This window comes from Petaurus breviceps, unplaced genomic scaffold (genome assembly GCF_028583685.1).
Source record: "Petaurus breviceps papuanus isolate PSGF00001 unplaced genomic scaffold, PetGlider_PUasm1.0 582, whole genome shotgun sequence".
NCBI lineage: Eukaryota > Metazoa > Chordata > Mammalia > Diprotodontia > Petauridae > Petaurus > Petaurus breviceps.
The window spans coordinates 15359061-15378099 of record NW_027186390.1 but is presented as its reverse complement, the minus strand read 5'-3'; the positions used below and the strand labels follow the sequence as shown (position 1 = coordinate 15378099).

Genomic DNA, 19039 nt, shown 5'->3' with positions numbered 1-19039 from the left:
TATTAGGGTACAGAGTATATTTTCAAATCAGGAAAGGTCCTCAAATTCAACTTAGACTTATTAAGGGACAGGGAAGAGCTTCAAATTTCTATTACCTTTACAGATAGGTAGAATAAGCCAACCATCGAAGCCCAGGAAAAAGGCTGACATCCAAAAAACCAACAACAGAGCAATAAAGTACAGATTAAATTTCAATTCAGGGACACATATCAAAGCTCAGAGACTGACCTGCCTTGTGAAAAGCATTTAGATCCAGGAGTGAATTTACCATCATCAAGAACAAAGATGGATTGGTTACCTGCTCTGTGTAGATACATAGATGCAAAGCAATATAGAGAAAAGTTAAGTAAACTGAGGCCCAGAGAGTGCCCTGCCTTTAAGAAGACTATAATAATTCAATAATCTAGTTGGTGACATTGGACATATAAATTTAATTCAATTCAGTAAATATTCATTAAGTGCCTACTATTATACTAACTTCCTTCCTTAGGATGGACTTTGTACCCAAAACTGTTCCTCTCTAGTCACAAGCCTGCCACCATCAGTACACTTCATCCTATGGAATAGTGGAGCCTGATCTCATATCAAAATAACACCTGACATTAGGTCATTACCAACATACTCGCTTTTCTTCATGTAGACATAGTACTAATGAGAAACTGAAATTCTTTTTTAAAAGTTCAGCACATTTTAAATAATTGCAGCAAGTCATTCTTTTGAAGGAAAATCTGTATCCTTGATGGAAATTAATTAATATTCTTGAGAAAGGTGACATGATGGCCGATTTACATTTAAGTTAGCAGTGACATATCGTAGGATCAACACTGAAGAACTAAAAGGGATGTCATAGGCCCTCTTGTCCAACCCCCTCATTTTACAAATGCACAAAATGGTGGTCACCTGCTCACAGTTATACAATTAGCAAGTAAGAAAGTAAGGATCGGAATCCAGGGCTTGGAGTCACCATTTGCCAGATACTTTGCTAAATACTTTACAGTACCTATTATTTCCACTCTCCTGTAAGAACCAGTTGGGTTATTTCATAAACAGATAACAAAGGTATTATTACTCAAGTGTAGGGGGAAAAATGTATTGTTATTTTTCCTTTACAACAGGGGTGTGATACACAGATGATTTATGACATGCTGCTGAAATTGAAATCCAGCGTGTATTTACCTGGTGACTTTGTCTGCAAAAAGGTGAGTGAACTCTATTTTTCAAATGCAAGAATAATCAGCAGATTCAAAGTGGAGTTCAGATATAGGCCAAGAATGTGCTTTAAACAAAATTTGTCCTGAGTGAATTCCACGATAATTATGATATACAGAGCCGGGTAATAAAAATAATGGGCTCCCAGACATCAAAATGTACGGGACAATATGGATTCCATTACTTACATGACAGTATAGAGAATTTGGGCAGTCTGAAAAACTGCTTCATATCAATGCAAATTAGAGCCACAGGCCATTAATTTAAAATATTTAAAGAAAAAGAAAAAGTTACAGAAGCTGGATGTGCTATGCTTTTTAAAATTACCAGCATTTACTCTCATGTGATTCTCCATTTGGGGGATTATCTAGAGGCCATTTTTAAAACAAAATGTCCTCCTCCTGCAACCCCAGAAAGGTGATAGGATCCATCTTCCCACTATTAATGAGGGACTTTCCTAAGGAAAACAGAATTAGGATGAAGAATTTTCTGAATTTCTTTCTCTCATCCCCAGACCATGCTGCCTCAACTCTAGCCCTCATCCCCAAAGCTTTACCTCTGAAAACTTGAGCTCCACCCCTGGAACCACTGTAAGCTTAGATAGGCCTACTTTTGCTTTGTCTCCTCCAATTCTAAGCCTTCATCTCACTTCCCTGCTATCTTCAGGCTATCCTACCCCTCTTTCCTGTCTAGAGACAGCTACATGATACAGTAGCTAGAACACTGGGCCTGAAATGACTCAAGTCAGGAAGATCTGAGTTCAAATTTGGCCTCAGATACTTACAAACTATGTGACCCTGGACAAGTCACTTAACTCCTACCTGCCTCAGTTTCCTCAACTGCAAAATGAGGATAACAACAGCATCTACTTCCCAGTGTTGTTGTAAAAGATTAAATGAGATAATATTTGTAAATATTATCTTGGACCATGCTTAATACATGCTTACTTCCTTCCCAAACCCCTTCTTCCTTTAGAATGCAAGTTTCTTGAGGGCAAGGGCTGGTTTGCTTGCTTATATTTATATCCCCAATACTTGGTGCACTGCTCGGCATATACTAAGTGCTTATAAATTCTTTGTAGCAAAGTAGATAGAGTGCTATCAAGAAGTCTCATCTTTCTGAATTCAAATCTGGCCTCAGATACTTACTAGCTATGTAACCTTGGGCAAGTCACTTAACTCTGTTTGCCTTAATTTCCTTATCTGTGTAATGAACTAGAGAAGGAAATGACAAACCACTCCACTTATCTCTGCCAAGAAAATCCCAGATGGGGTTACAAAGAGTCAGACATGGCTGAAAAATGATTCAACAACAACAATAAATTCTCCATCTTTCTTCCATCACACCCCCAAAACACACACACACACACACACACACACACCCTTCAAAACAAAACAAAGCTAAATGCAATTTATTTTGTATTATCTATTCTTTATTCCCTCTAGGATGAAATATAAGCTCCTTAATTCAACATTTAAGGCCTTCCCACAATTGGGCTCCACCAGACTTTTCCAACAATATTTCATATTGTTTCCTTACATCAGGTCTCCTCAAACTAGACAACTAGCTGTTTGCAGATCCCAGCTCACTGCATCTCCTGCCTCCTCCCACATTCATACATACTATCCCATGTGTCTGGAATGCATTCCTTTCTATATCTCCTTCTCAAAATCCTTGTCTTCCTTTAAAGCTCAACAAAGGTGCTGTCTCTTCTATGAAGTTTTCCCTGAGCCTCTAAGATATATGTGCTCTTTCCCTCCTCAAATTATATTTTATATTATAAAATTATTTATTTTGTATAAAATTTATTTATTAATATAAAATTATATATTATATTTTATTTGCTTACCTTTGTATATCACACTCTGCCTACTGTCTATGCATATCTAAGGTGCTATCTCACCTCGTCTCCAATAGGTGTCCTATTTGAGGACAGTCTAGCTTATTTTTATCTTTGTTGTGCCAGTCCCTAGTACTCTGTTTTACACAATAGGAGACAGTTAATACATGTTTGCTGAACCAAACTGAATTGAATTGTTTGAGGAATTTATTGTTCGATCTTTTCAGTTGTGTCTGACTCTTCATGACCCCATGTGGGGTTTTCTTGGCAGAGATACTGCTCATTTTACAGATGAGGGTTAAGTGACTTAGCCAGGGTCATACAGGAAGTGCTGAGGTCAGATTTGAACTCAGGCTTTCCTGACTCCAGGCCCAGCACTCTATCTATCCACTGTACCACCAGCTGCTTTGCTACCTGGGGAAAGGTCACCTCTAAAATCAAAAGAGTATGAAGGACTGAGAATTAGAAGTTAGAATCAAAACCTAAACATTTTTGAATCAGAAAGAACTTTAGAGACCATCTAGTCCAGGGGTGGGGAACATGCAGCCTTGATGCCACATGTGGCCCTTTAGGTCCTCAAGTGTGGCCCTTTGACTGAATTCAAACTCCACAGAACAGATCCCCTTAATAAAAGGATTTATTCCATAAAACTTGAACTCAGTCCCAAGGCCATACCCAAGGACCTAGAAGGCCACATGTGGCCTCAAGGCCTAGGTTCCACACCCCTGACCTAGTTCAATCTGATATTTTAGAAGAAAAGGCAGCATGGTGTCATGGATAGGACACTGAAGTACAAGTTAGTGTAGATTTGGTTCAAATCCTGCCTCAGACCCTGTGGGCAAGTCATTTCATTTCTCTGTGATTCAATCTCCTCAATAGTAAAAGGAAGGATTTGAAAATTATGGTTTCCAAGGTCTCTTCCATCTCTAAATCTATGTCAGGGGTTCTTTAAAACCCAAAAAGATGAAATGATTTCTCCAAGTCTAAGCTTTTCCCAGGAAGCCTGAAAATTTAAAGGTATTGAAAGGACTTGTAGTCCTTCAGTGGAGCAGAAACAAATAAGCTTAGCACCTGTAAACAAGAATAATTAGTAAAATGGGTAGGTTATTAAGCAGCACATACATCTCTCCCCACCCTTAACAGCTGGTCAACTCCTTTCTGGCCTGACCTGGCGCACTTTCACCCACTATCCCCAATGACATTTCAGAATTAGGATTTCCACTCCCTCCCTCCCTCCCCACTCCTCAAGAGGATTCAGGCATACTTCACAAGCTTCCCCAGGCATATTTTATGCCCCTAGCCCAGGAGCAAAAATCATTAGTTTCATCTCTAGACCAAGGTCAACTAGCCCCTGAATGCACATTAATTCACAAAGAGTTGTATATAATTAATTCTCAACCACCAGGTCAATTAATGAATCCCCACTAAAACCAAAGTCCTAAAGAAGTCCATACCAGTTAAGAACGAGGCTGGTGTTAAGGAATCCTAGTGACAAAAATGGAAAATATACATTGGAACAAACCCACATTCTACCTTCAGGACACTAAGGCTACAAGCCTATATTTGGAGGTTCTCATGTGGGCACAGCCTTACGTCACCAAGAAAACATTCCAAACTGTCCAAGCATCAGAAACTGGAACTGATGACTATTCCTGTTTTGAGCTCATAAATAGCCTTATCCCTAAGTAACTCTAATTGCTTGACAAACTTTGAAATGTAGCATAAATGCATCTCCCTAAGGGACTGAGTCTATTTTGCTTATCTAAATAGCACCCAGCATAAGACTTGTGCTTATGAGCACTTCAAACTCTTTCTTTGAGGAATTCCTATCCCTCCTTTCAAACTTAATTCCAAAGCCAATGCCACCTTCCCATGCTAAAATTATAAACCTGTTTATCTAAATGTGAGTTCAAATTTGTGGTTGATTTTTTTAGGTATCATTTATACTGGTGAGATTTAAAGACTGAATTGCCAAGATTTTAGTTAGATATAGTTAGGTATAGCTAGATCCACAAAACTTTTCTTTTTATTAAATTTTTTTATTTACTTTTAGTTTACAACATTCAGTTCCACAACCCCTTGAGTTTCAAATTTTCTCCCCCTTCCTCTGCTCCCCCCTCCCCGCCATGGCAGCATGCAATTAAACATAATTCCTATGAATACCTTCACATTGAACATTAGTTAGGTTGTAAAGAAGCATTATAATCAAAGCAATGAACAATGAGAAAGAAGGGACAAAACAAAACACAAAAGAAAGCAAGTTGTTTGCTTCACTCTGCATTCAGACTCTGTAGTTCTTTCTCTGCATGTGGATATCCCTTTCCATCATGAGTCTTTTGTAGTTATCTTCTAACCTTGTATTGCTGAAATGAGCCCAGCTTATCAAAGTCATCACAGATACGACGTGTCTGTAATAGTATACAAAGTTTTCCTGGTTCTACTCTCCTCATTCAGCATCAGCTTATATAAGTCTCTCCAGGTTATTATAAGGTCCGTCTGCTCCTCATTTCTTATAGCACAATAGTATTCCATTACATTCATATACCACAACTTGTTGAGCCATTCCCCAATTGATGGGGCATCCCCTTGATTTCCAATTTTTTGCCACCACAAAAAAGCTGCTATAAATATTTTTGTACATACGGGTCCTCTTCCCACTTCTATCATCTCTTTGGGATACAGCCCTAGAAGTGGTATTGCTGGGTCAAAGAGTATGTACTTTTTTATAGCCCTTTGGGCATAGTTCCAGATTGCTCTACAGAATGTAACACAAAACTTTTTTTAAGGCTTTTATCTGTTGTATGTTAACTAGTTATACTTGAGGTCTTATTTATCTAGACTGGTAATCCTTAATGGACAACTGCCTGCCTGAAACTTTACTTAGAACAGCATAGAGGAGCTCAGGGAATAAATGGAGCTTTCACCCAAGTGCTATGGGGTAACTTGCATTTTGGAGAATAGGCAAGAGAGAAGAGGTCTACCATCCCTGGAAGTCAGTCTTCACAAATGCATGCTGGAAATTTACTGAGCCCTTTTTGGTAGGCATTGCCTACGACTGGGTTTAGATTTTATTTCTTGCTTCAGCTCTCTCTCTAACCATATCAAACTGACATATATGTCAACCTAAAAGAATCTGACTTGATTTGACTTTATCATGTAATTTTTTCTCCAGGGAACGTCTACTTCCTTTGAATGTTAAGTAAACATCCAACAAAAGTTTAAATTAGCTTAGAAATATGCAAGGAACAGTGAATGCTTAGCCTGGTTAATGTCCTTAGAAAATTATGGAAACATCATTAAAAAATAATTTAAAATGCTGAATTACATTTAAGAGCCCATTATGTACTTCTTTCCCTTGTCAAGGGAAGTTTAAAAAAATCATTCTGGGTCCTTTTAAGTTGATTCATGTCAGGGAAAAGAAATGACTCTTCTAATCATGACCTCCTGTAGTGTTCCTTGAACAACTATAGCTTGCAGACTGTTTCCATTATTCCTTATCAAACGCACATAATTTTATGTAGAGAAAAAAAGTTATTTTTGCCTGCCAATGCACTTAAAATCACATTTGTCTTGTATGTTTAGTTTATTATTAGCAATATTTTTATCCTGACGCTAATAATGCTACAAAATAAGGAGACCTAGGTTCTAGCCCTAGTTTTACTACTAACGTGTGATTTTGAGCAGGTTATTTAAATGACTATGTTCTTCTTTTCCTTATCTTTCAAATAAAGGCAAAAATAAGGACTGTATTAGTATAATACGAAATATAATAGAAAGTTTGCTAAAAATTAAAATTACTTTATGAAAGTTATGTAAAAATTTGTTTCTTTGGTATTCTTGCAATAGGAAATTCCAATAATTGGCATTTCCCCATGTTTATAATGACAATTTAAATTCAAGATGATGACCCTAAGGAAGAACAAGGTCCTAAAGTACTTTTGCCCCTATCAAATACAAAATCCCCTAGCGTCCAAAGCCTTTCCTTCATATTCTAGTCTCCTTCATACCCCCCCCCCAGCTTTCTCCCTTATTGCCTTATTCCTTGCCCATCCTCTTCAGTCCAGTGACACTGCCCTCTTTGCTATCCCATGAACAAGACACTCCATCTCTAACTTCTGAGCCTTTTCTCTGGTTGCCCCCCATTCCTGGAATGCTTTCCATCTTCATTTCTGCCTCCTGGTTTCCTTCAGGTTCCAACTTAATTCTCATACTGAAGTCTTTCCCAAACCTCCTGAATTCTAATGTCTTCCCTCTGTTAATTATGTCCTATTTATCCTGTATTTAACTTGTATGTATTTGTTTGCTTGTTGTCCTTCCCATTCACTTGTGTTGTTGGACCCATTAAATTGTATAGATATTGGACCCATTAGATTATGACTTCCTCAAGGGCAGGAATTGTCTTTTGCCTCTTTTTACATCCCCAGTGCTTAGCACAATGCCTGACATGTAGTAGGTGATTAAGAAATGCTTATTAACTGGCAGAACAATCAAAGAAAAATTAAAACAGTATTCCTACAGTTTCAGTATCAAGTGCATTCTCACATTCTAATTATCTGAAGCTTGGTATCGCAAATATAGAATGTACTATATGACAACTCTGTTACCTCAATATTTCAAAAGCTCTATGACTTCTTCAGGATTAGTATTCTTCCATCAATGAAAATTTCAAACCCCCTACTCTTTAACAGACTGTTTCATGTATGGTTGTCGCCAAAAAGAAATTTAGAACCTGAGTTCCATTCCTCTGATGATGAATTTTTTTCTGAATTTAGCTAAAGTGGATTTGGAATCCCAGAATATTCTTGTTGAAAGGATCTCAAAGGTTATATAAACGGACTGAAATCTCAATATAAGACAACAGAGTGAAATGGCAACTACATTGAGAAACATATTCAGGACTAGGAAGATTTTGAGTCCCCACTGTTCTCTCCCCTAGTGAAACTACATCTGAAATACTATGTTAACATTGGATTTCACACTGGAGAAAGGACATTGATAAAACTCTAGAAGAGAGCAACCAAGGTACAATAAGGGGTCATATCATATGATAATCGATTGGGGCAACTTAAAATATTTAACAAGAAAAAGAGGAGAGTGAAGGACATATAATAGCTATCTTTTTGTATTTAAAGGGCTATTTTGAAGATGGAGGATTAGACTTGATCTGATTGGTTCAAGATGGCAGCACAAGTCAAAGTTTCAAAGAGAAAAATTTAGGCTTATTGTCAGAAAAGACTTTCCAATAATAAAAGTCGTCAAAAAGTGGAAAGTGTTATCTCAGTAGGCAGTGAATTCTGTCTCATTGAAGGACTTCAAAAAAAGGCTAAATAATAATAATTAGCATGTATATAGTGCTTTAGGATTTACAAAGCACTTTACAAATATTATTTAATTATATCAATATTATTATATTGATCCACACAACAACCCTGGGAGGTATGTACTATTATTATTCCCATTTTATAGAAGAAGAAACTGAGGCCAACAAAAGTTAAGTGACTTGCCCAGGTTCACAAAGCTAATAAGTAAGTGTCCAAGTCTAAATTTGAACACAAGTCTTCTTGACTCCAGGTCCATCAGGCCCTGATTCAGGTCTGCAATTTCAAAGGATATCTCATTAGTGTCTAATAAAACCCGGATTCTATGATAAATAACCTTTATCCACTGCACTGCTTAACTGCCTTCTTTTATATATTGTAGCAGAGAGTCTTCTTTAGGTACACATTCTACTAGCTAGCCTCTTTTTATTCCTTTCAATATTTGATAGCCTGTGACCTAGTTCAACCCATGAACTAAGAATTCCCATTTTAACCTACCAACAAGATGGCCAACAAGAAGTCATTCTACCCTCTCGTAAAGACCAGTCCATTCAATATTAGGATATCTCTAGCTGATAGGATCTTTTTATCATAATTATATCTTCCCCCCTATACGTTTATTATGTCATCTTTAGGTGGCAGCTATTCCCAGGCCTATATACAAAGTCTTTGCAACTTAATAAAAGTAATAACTCACATTTCTAACTTTTGCTTTTTTTGGAGGGGGGAAGGCAGGGTAATTAGGGTTAAGTGACTTGCCCAAGGTCACAGGGCTAGTAAGTGTTAAGTGTCTAAGGCCAGATTAGAAGTTAAGGAAAATAAAGCTGTAATTTTTCTTTCTATGCAAATTCACAGATGGATTTGAACTCAGGTCCCCTGGACTCCAGGGCTGGTGCTCTATTCACTGCACCACCTAGCCATCCCATAACTCACATTTCTAAAGAGCTTTAAAGTTTGCAAAGCACTTTCTATACAACAATCCTGTGAGGTACATAGTACAGAAATTATTATTACTATTATCATTCTTATTATCATTTCACAGTAAAAATAGTGAAATTCAGAAAAGTTCAATAACTTGCTGAAGGTTATCAAACTAAAAAAATATGCATCATTCAAGCCCTAAACTCTAGTCCTCTCACTGTAAGACCAGGGCTTCTTCCACTAAGACCTCCCAGACCTTGCACTTCACTGACAAACTCTTTGGGAACCCAAGGTCACATCCACTCCTTAATCTTATCAGATAATATATATTAATATTTTTTTTACTCAGATGGTTCTCACCTCAATTCATTGTATCAATCTTAACCTATTTTAGGAGTGAAAACCTCCTTGTGATATATAGTAGGTAGCCAGAATGGTCTAAAAACCTTTTTTGATACATGTGCCACTTAAGTCAACTTATAAGAGTCCCTTATTCTTCTGTCAAATAGTAATGGATGGTAATGTGCTGATAAATATATTCAATAATACATGGTTTCCCCAATTCTTGGCCCCAGAGTAAAATTCCATAGGCGTAAGAGCAGCTTTAAAGGTAAGTACTGTCTGCTTCAGGCTGTTGGAGAAGTGATGACCCATTTAACTCCTTTAAAACTTAACATTAGTGGTATGTTTAAAAGGGCTGTTGGACCCTAACACAGCTAGCCTTCCCACAAATTGGCGCAACAAAGCAATGACCACCTTTTGAAGCCATGGCCCCCCCTGAAATGGCCTCATTTCACATTTTGGCTTTCATTCCATAGACTGGTTCTGAGGTTAAAAATATCATGATCCTAGATGATCTAAAGTTTTAAAGCACATCTAATTAGTGTCTATGATAAAAACTAAATTCTATGACAAAGAGCTTTTCTTTGATGGTTCTTGTGTCTCATTTGCCTTTACTCTTTTAGAGGTACATATTTCCATATTGCAGATTTTTTATTATTATTCATTATAATGCTACTCTTAGAAAAAGTCTTGAGAAGTGATAGGTTCCCCTTCAGGTTGAAGCTGAATAACCCCTTCTCAACTATGTTAGAGTAGGGATTCCTTTAGGGCAGGGGCTCTTAACCTGGTGTCCACAGACCCCAAAGGGGTCCAGGGATAGATCTCAATAAGTCTGTGAATTTGCATAGGAAGAAAAATTATATCTTTATTTTCCTTAACTTCTAACTAAAATTTAGAATATCCTTCAATTGTCAATGTAGAAAACAAATATTTGGAGGGGAATTTAGCTTCCTAAGACTACCAAAAGACTCCCTGATGAACAACAACAAAAAAAAGCACTAAGAAACCTCACTTGGGGATAAAGTTTGGGCTAGATGGTCCCTCATTCTAACTGTCAAATTCTCTTATTCTGTGGATATACAAAATGATCTTTAAAATGAGCTACCAGGGTGGCTAGGTGGCCCAGTGAATAGAGCACCAGCCCTGGAGTCAGGAGGACCTGAGTTCAAATCCTGCCTCAGACACTTAACACTTACTAGACATGTGACCTTGGGCAAGTCACTTAGCCCCAATTGCCCTGCCTTTCCCCCTCCAGAAATTAAAAAATAAATAAGTAAAATATTTTTAATAAAATGAGCTATTGTTTCTTCTTTACTTTTGCTTCTAGGGAGATATTGGCAGAGAGATGTACATCATTAAACAAGGAGAAGTTCAAGTTCTTGGAGGCCCTGATGACAATAAAGTACTGGTTACTCTGAAAGCTGGATCTGTCTTTGGAGAGATCAGGTATCTTAAAGACACTGTGTGGTGGTTTCAAAAATATTATTCAGTCAGAAAAAAATGTTTCTCCTCCCATAAAATGTTCGTTGGCATTGCCCATATTTACCAGTACCATGCCTTCAAAAATATCTCTGTATCCAATATTATATATGATTCTTGAGAGCAACACATGTTTATAGTTGTTTCCCCAGCACTTAGAAGGCACTTAAATGATTATTTATTGTTTAACATTTTTCTACTGGGCCATATTAGTGAAATTAATTAATAAAAATAAATTAATAAAAATTTTGCTTATAACAGATACACTAAGAATTTTATCCAAAAAAATCCTGATTTTAAAAAATTAATAAAAAAAGAAATATAGGAAAATTGTATTTACTTACAATTCAATAAATACATACTTAGCATCACTATGTACAAAATGACTTGCTAGGTTCAGGAGATAGATACAATAACAAAATCAAAAATAGTCCTTGTCCTCAGGGAACTTATTTTCTATTAGGAGAAACCAACACATACACATATAAGTAAATAAAATGCTACACAGGTAGAAACAATATGACTTGGCAGTTCATTGGATATAAGGGTTGAAAGAAAGGGAAGAGTTGAGGATAGAGAATCGAGGATGACCCCAAGGTTGTGACCCTGAGTGACTAAAATGACAGTGGTTCTCTCAATCAAAATAGGTCAATTTGGAGGAAAAATATATTTGGAGAGAAATTTGAATTTGGGTGCTATGCTCAACATAAATTTCTGGTAGGCAGTTAGGGACGTAGGACTGGTGATCAGAAGAGCTGTCAAGGCTATATCTACTTGGGAGTCATTTGCATAGAAATTTAATTAAACCTATGAGATCTGATGAGAGCACTGGGGAAGAAAATATTAGGAAAGCCTAGAAGACCCAGAACAAAGCATTGAGGACAATACTTAGTGGGTAGGAGAAGGATAAAAACACATAAAACATAGTGGGGAGGAATGGTCACACAAGAGAAAAATCAATAGTTAGCAATATTAGCAAAGCCTAGAGTAAAGAGAGTATCCAGGAGGAAGGATCAGTGTCAAAGACCAGAGAGATCATGTAGAATGAGGACTGAGAAAAGGTCATTGGATCTAAAATAAAAGATTGTTGATAATGCTAGGAGGGAATAGTTCTAGTCAAGTAGTCATGTTGGAAGTCAGATTGCAAAGGGCTGAGAAGCAAGTAGGTGGTTGAGGAAATGGAGGTAATTGAGAGTAGGTGATAATTTCTAAGGGTTTGACTGTGAAAAAGAGAAAAGATACATAGCAGTAAAAGGAGGGGTATAGGGTCATGAAAAGGTCTTTGAGAATGAGGAGTCCTGGGGCAGCTAGGTGGCTCAGTGAATAAAGTACCGGCCCTGGAGTCAGGAGGACCTGGGTTCAAATTCAGCCTCAGACACTTAACACAAAAAAACTAGCTGTGTGACCTTGGGCAAGTCACTTAACCCCAATTGCCCTACCTTCCCCCCTCCAAAAAAAGGAAAAAGAAAAAGAATGAAGAAACGTTAGACTGTATGTAGACTAAAGATGAGAGAAAGTGAAGGAATGGGCAAGGAGGCCAGCACATAAAGGAGACAGTGAGGGAGAGGATTAAGAAACACAAATGGAGGATTGCCCTTGAACAGAGACTAGAGTGAAGAAAATAATGAGGAATGTGAAGAGGAGCTTTAAGGTATGAACCAGAGAAGATGAAGCTCTATAAGAACTGCCTCCATTTTCTCAGCAAAGTAGGAGTCAAGATCCTCACCTACAAGGGAGGAGAGAGGAGTAGGTTTATAAAATTGGAGGAAAGGTTTCTAATATCTGTCGTGGGGAATTTGGTAGAGAGTCGATTAGGAAAGAATAAAAGGAATGATGTGCAAAAATGAAAACCCAGTTGAGATCATATAAATTTGTAGTAACTCTAGATCTAGATTGTTGATTTTCATTAGACACACTAATCTATCTTAAAATTGACTAAAACTTGTTCTTATTAAACTGAAGGCAATTAAACCCCTAAAGTTAGTATAGGCTGTAGGTGATGTAAAAAAAAATCAATCAAAATGTATTTTCTTTAAAAGTTAATAGTCACTTTATTTCCATTTTCTAAGGGTTTAAGGCTGGTATTTCCCAGGTAGAAATCTCCAGTATTCACTTACACATTTTATATAGCTCCATGCAAATGTTATTTTTTTTATAGTGTCCTGGAACTAAGGCCCCTAATTTAGCTTCTGAAGAAGACAGCCATTCCCCCAGTCTTTCTTGAAAAGGTCCCTGAGACAAATAATACTGATAATGAGGAAATCTGGTCAGAGACAAATAATGACTCTATAAAAAGAGAGGTGATAACAAGTCAGAGAGGGCTGAAAATTGGCCTAAATTGCTTTAGTTTAAAACAGCAGCTGAAACCCTCTAGCCTCTAATAGACTGGATTTAACCACAAACTCCAGAAAACTTTCCTGTTGTGTGTGAGTGTATTAACAACAGAAACCAGGCAACAGGTCTACTAAAATTCATGACACTGTCTCAGATTCCAGGACCAAAGACTACAGGATGTCTATTCATCATTCCTCTGCTACCTGACTATATGATGACCAGTCCCCAATCACACTTTGCCTTGTGTGGAGTACTTAACCCTTCATGATCCAGACAATTCTTTGACACTGCATAATCCTAAACCGTTACTAGCATATAACTGGCTTATTGGCTTCTGGGTGTGCTCGATCTTGTCTAATCTAGAAAGACAAGCATGGTGAGGGCTGGTTAGTATGTGGATGGAAGATTGCCTGGGTATACCAGTTGCTGGACACGGAAAAAAGAATCCTAGCACAGTGGATAGAAAGAGATGTAAAGCTGGCCTCAGTGTTAGGAAGATCTAGGTTCATTATAGAGCTGACCTTAGAGTGAGAAAGACTGAAGTTCAAATCCTGCTTTTGACAGATACTAATGTCTCTTAATTTAATTTACCCTGCCCCCACCCCAGGAAGCCCTTTAAGATTCTAAGAATTATTATTAACCTGCATTGGTAGATGGAATTTATTTTACGAGAAACTCCCTACACTCATGAAATCTTAGGTACAGACTACGCCTTCCAGGCCATATTAAAATCAAGAACCTTTTATATCTGGTGCCAAGTTTCTGTTCCCTTTTCTTCTTATGTGATGGATGACAGTGGTGTTGATTATTTGCAGACATTTTATCAGTGGGAAGAAGGCTTTGGGAACAGACTAGCTGCCAAATTTCCTGAGGGCGAGCTCTTGTAAGAGCCTATGAGTACAGAAAATAACTGTGACTGCTAATACCTGGGACATTAATACATAGAAGCAGTATAAAGCATAATGCTGGATTAAAAGTTTGAAGACCTGGGTTCAAATCCCACCTCTACAATTTCCTACCAGTGTGACCATGGGCAAGTCATTTTATTTCCTAGGCCTTAGTTTTCTTACCTGTAAAATGACAGGGGAGTGCTATATGGCCTGTGATGTTACTTCCTGCTTTAAATCTACAAAATATATATATGAATATACACATATATGTAATATGTGTAAAATATATATTTGTGTGTGTCTGTGTATGTATATGTATATGTGTGTGCCCATACATACTTTATTCTACTAGTTAATACAATTATCACGATTTATTTAAAATAATATTCCTTTGCCCATTTATCTTATTTTTAGAAGCCAAAACCTTCTATCTTTTATTCATGCAAAATAAATGAATATTTCATGAGTGACTAAGTGAAGTAGGATTTCCCTTACATCCAGACCATTGTCCTTTTTTTTCTTCTTCCTATCTCACCAAGTGAAAGGAAAAGGGATTGAGGAGGAAGACATTATTCAAATATTTTCTCCATTCCATGATCCTGCCCAAGCTAGTAGGCACATTTCCTTCTTCATCCTCTCTTCCATCCTCTCTGAGACCAAGTCACATGAGTCCATGTGTATTTTCTGGACTGTAATTAACATTCAAATAGATTATCTACTTTCTGGTTTGTTCTTTAGATTTGTCTACTTCTCTCTGCCAAAATAGATCATAAATCTTATATTGGTGGGCGGCTAGGTGGCACAGTTATTCCATCAGCCCTGGAGTCAGGAGGACCTGAGTTCAAATCCGGCCTCAGACACTTAACACAAAAAAACTAGCAGTGTGACCTTGGGCAAGTCACTTAACTTCAATTGCCATTCCTTTCCCCCCTCAAAAAAAAATCTTATATTGGTCTTTAGGATCAAAATATGAGATCAGGGTAAGAATTATAATTGTGCAAAGGCATAGAGCAAACACTTAAGAATGTTTGTTGATTGAAAAATCAGAGAATAATAGAATCATAGTTAGAAAAGAACTTAGAGTTCATTTGCTATTATCATTTCCTCTCTAGCTTGCCTAATGAAGCTAACTCAGAAGGAACTTATAATGAAGGAGGGATGATTATGGGCCCGAATGTGTTTGTGCCAACGTGAAAACCAAACATGATACTTTCACTGGAGTCACAGTCACACTGGCGTGGCTTCTGTCTCCTGACGTGCATATTGCAATCTATTCATGCTTCCTATCCTGTGTGATCCTGATCACTCTCCTCTCTTTCATTCTCTAGAGCAGACCACTCAATATACTGGAGGTTTTCTGGTCTTTAAACATTATGTAGGTATAGCTGCTTTATCCTAACTATGCATTTGTTACATTACCAGCACTTAGGTAGTACAAGCAGATACAGATCGAGCCTGGAGTGAGGAAAACCTAAGTTCAAATCCTGTTTCAGACACTAGCTATGTGATCTTGGGCAAGTCACTTAAATTATTATTTGCCTCAGTTTCCTCAACTGTAAAATGAGGATAGTAATAGTACCTACCTCCAAGGATCATTGTGAGGATCAAATGAGATTAACTTGTAAAGTGCTTAGCATAGTGCTTGGAACATAGTAGGTGCTTAATAAATGATCGTTAAATTAATAATACCTTGCTCTCATTAAACCTATCCACATCCTTTTCTATTCATACATTTCCCACATGTGTGGGAAAATAAAACATAATAATAAAATATATATAAAACATGTTTTATGCTTTTTGTTCTGACCAAGAATCATTATCAGTAATATGCTGTAGTTAAGAATTCATAGACCCACTATGTGTCTCTGCACTGTCTTCTGGGTCACCCCAAATTTTGACACTGCAAAAACTGTCAGGTCCCATGAATTTTCAAATAAATGGCTTTTATAGTAGATATTTATATTAAATTGCCTACCAGTCTTCTTCTGCATATCCTCAGAGGTTAAAATTAGGAGCAATGGGTATATAAAAGTTATTGAGCGGTAGACCTAGTCTTCATGTAAGAAAAACTTCCTGCTGTCCAAAAAGTGGGATAGGCTGCCTTGGGAAGTGGAGACCTCCACCTCTCTTGAGATTTCCAGCAAAGAATGGAAGACTTGTTGAGGATGCTATAAAGGAAATTCTTCGGCAAATATAAGATATACTAGATGGCCTCTAAGGTCTCTCCCAACTCTGAAATTCTGTGATTGTGTTTGCATTCTGAAATATTTTGGGCCTCCATCAATACTTCCTAGTATTTTTTTGTTGTTGTTTTCTAGCTATTCATGAAATAATAGATCTTTTTTTTTTTCCTTTTGACTCAATGAACATCTGGAACTACATTCATTCAATCCTTTTTTAGAGGATCCTTAAAGATAGGGGATAGTATCACTGGACATGAAGTCAGAGAACTGGATTCTTTCTAATTCTAAACTCTGCTTGAGGTGAGACCTTGTGAAAGTAATTTAACCTTTCTGTGACTTAGTTAATAACAGCTATAATAATTGGGATCTTAAAACACACTACCCTCTTCTCCCTCTGAAACTTTGTGAAAATGAATTAGCTGACATCTATAAAGGATTGAGGGCTCACAAGAGAATGGTACTTTGTAAATAAAAAAAGAAAATTATAATCATTGCCTTTTGCTATTATCACAGGAGGAAATAGCCCCAGTAATAGAGTCCAGGTGTTGCTCAGTCATAAATGAATGAAGTCCTTCATTTCTGATAACAGCTGCTTATGTAAAATCTCCTGTTACCAACTAGGTTACCTCAGCCAAAGAGGAACTGGTAGATCTGTCAGGCCACAAACACACTCAATTATCTGGATGACTCAAGTGAATGGTAGTTTTTTGCCTCAATGGAGTAATTACCTCACTCCTACTCAGTGCTTTGACTGTAGAGAAAGAGGAATGTAACTGCTTTTTTCTCAACTACCTGATGGTCCCAAGTCACATGTTTCCCCCACAGCTGTCACTTGCACATAGAGCCCAGGGCTTTTTATACCAAAGGTGCCATTCAAATGTCCACCAAACATGTGAATCCTGGAAAAATTGAGCTCTGGCATTGACAATTCAAAAATTCCATGACCTTTGTTAAAAAGAGCTAAATTAAGCAGAATCATATGGGTTTGGAAAGAGGACTCTTCTCTTTTTTCTAAAAAAAAAAAAAGGCAGAGGGGAGGTTTTCAGAGATAACACATATTAATCTAAACGGGGATAAGACAAAACTAAAATAAGAATTCATAATGACCCACAAAAAACTACATCCTACACATCCACATTTTAATCACAATTTCACTTTGAAAAACTCAGCTGCCAAATCTTAGACAAGAAGTCCAAAGTCTATAAATGTTTTAGGAATATTGACCAGCTTTCCCATTCTCCTTGAATGTTGGGTTAAATTGTAAGACTTTTGGTTTAAGTATCTTATTTAGTAATTTTCCACACAAATTTCTTATTCATCTGTTGGAATGAATTCTTTCCTCCTCTGTAGGTAAAGCAATATCAAGCTAATAAGTATCTAAATGCCTGTTTCTCCATTATGTATTGTTATAATTCATAATAAATCAGTCTCTATCTTTAAAATTAAGGGGAAAAGGAAACATGGCATAGAGCAGGGTTTGGCAAAATATGCCCACAGACCACATCCAGTCTGTCATCTGTTTTTCTATGGCCCACAAGCTAAAAATGGTTTTTACATTTTAAATTTTGTATTGGCCCATAGACCAGTTTGCCAACCCATAGTAGAGAAAAAGATACTGGACTTGGTGTCAGAACAGCAGATTTCAAAAAGAAACTCTACCCCTTTCTATTTCTGCAGCTTTGTGTGTGTTATTATGGGCTATGGATGATAAACATAGTCTCTGCTGTTGAAAAACACAAAATAGATCATTTTTCTTTTGTTCCTCCCTCATCCTTGCTCAATATCTCCCCCCCTGCCATTTCTCACAATTCTCTTCCTTTCTCAAACCTATTCTACCAACCAAACACCAAATATTCTTTCCTCCTCTCTCTCCCCCATTACTGTCCAGAATCTCCTTTAATTATTGACCTGCCCTTCCCAGCAATATTACATGTAATGAATCTCTTCTCACACAAAATACCTACCTTTCCCTCTATCAACACTTACTGTCTTGTGTCCCATTTCTATAGAATCCTAACCTACTTTCTACTAATCTGAGAAATGAATTGTGCTGATGTCAATCAATAAATCGACAAGCAACTATCATATGCTAAGCACTGTCCAAGGCAGTAGAGATTGAAAACCAAAACTGAAATAGTCCCTGTCCTTGAGAAGCTTACAGTCTAACTGGGAGAAAAGCATATATAGATATCGTACTCCCTCAAGCTGTGCTTGAATTCATGGCTTAGGTGCCCAGTGGACATCTACTACTCCAAGTGTCAAGGTTCAAAGGTACTCTATAAATCTTTACTACCAATAATGCACAAGCCCCCACCTGTATATATACACCTTTAATAGTCAATCTGTAAATACAGTTAGCTCAAAGCAAAGGCATTTACTAAGTTGGCAAAGCAAGAATAGCAACTACAAAAAATTTCCCCATAAACCTAGAGTGTGTGCTTTCTCTCTCTCTCCCTCTCTCCACCCCCCATCACATACACACACACACACACACACACACACACACACACACACACACACACA

General features: G+C 37.3%; 1 protein-coding gene across 1 annotated transcript in view; it reads left to right on the top strand.

The window, feature by feature from the left end:
* Positions 1–19039, top strand: part of CNGB3 (cyclic nucleotide gated channel subunit beta 3) — a 103826-nt gene that overhangs the window by 59366 nt on the left and 25421 nt on the right. The window contains exons 11-12 of the mRNA XM_069103478.1: positions 1116–1199; positions 10958–11076. Of these exons, the coding sequence (XP_068959579.1) occupies positions 1116–1199; positions 10958–11076 (203 nt within the window). The remainder of the gene's footprint in view (positions 1–1115; positions 1200–10957; positions 11077–19039) is intronic.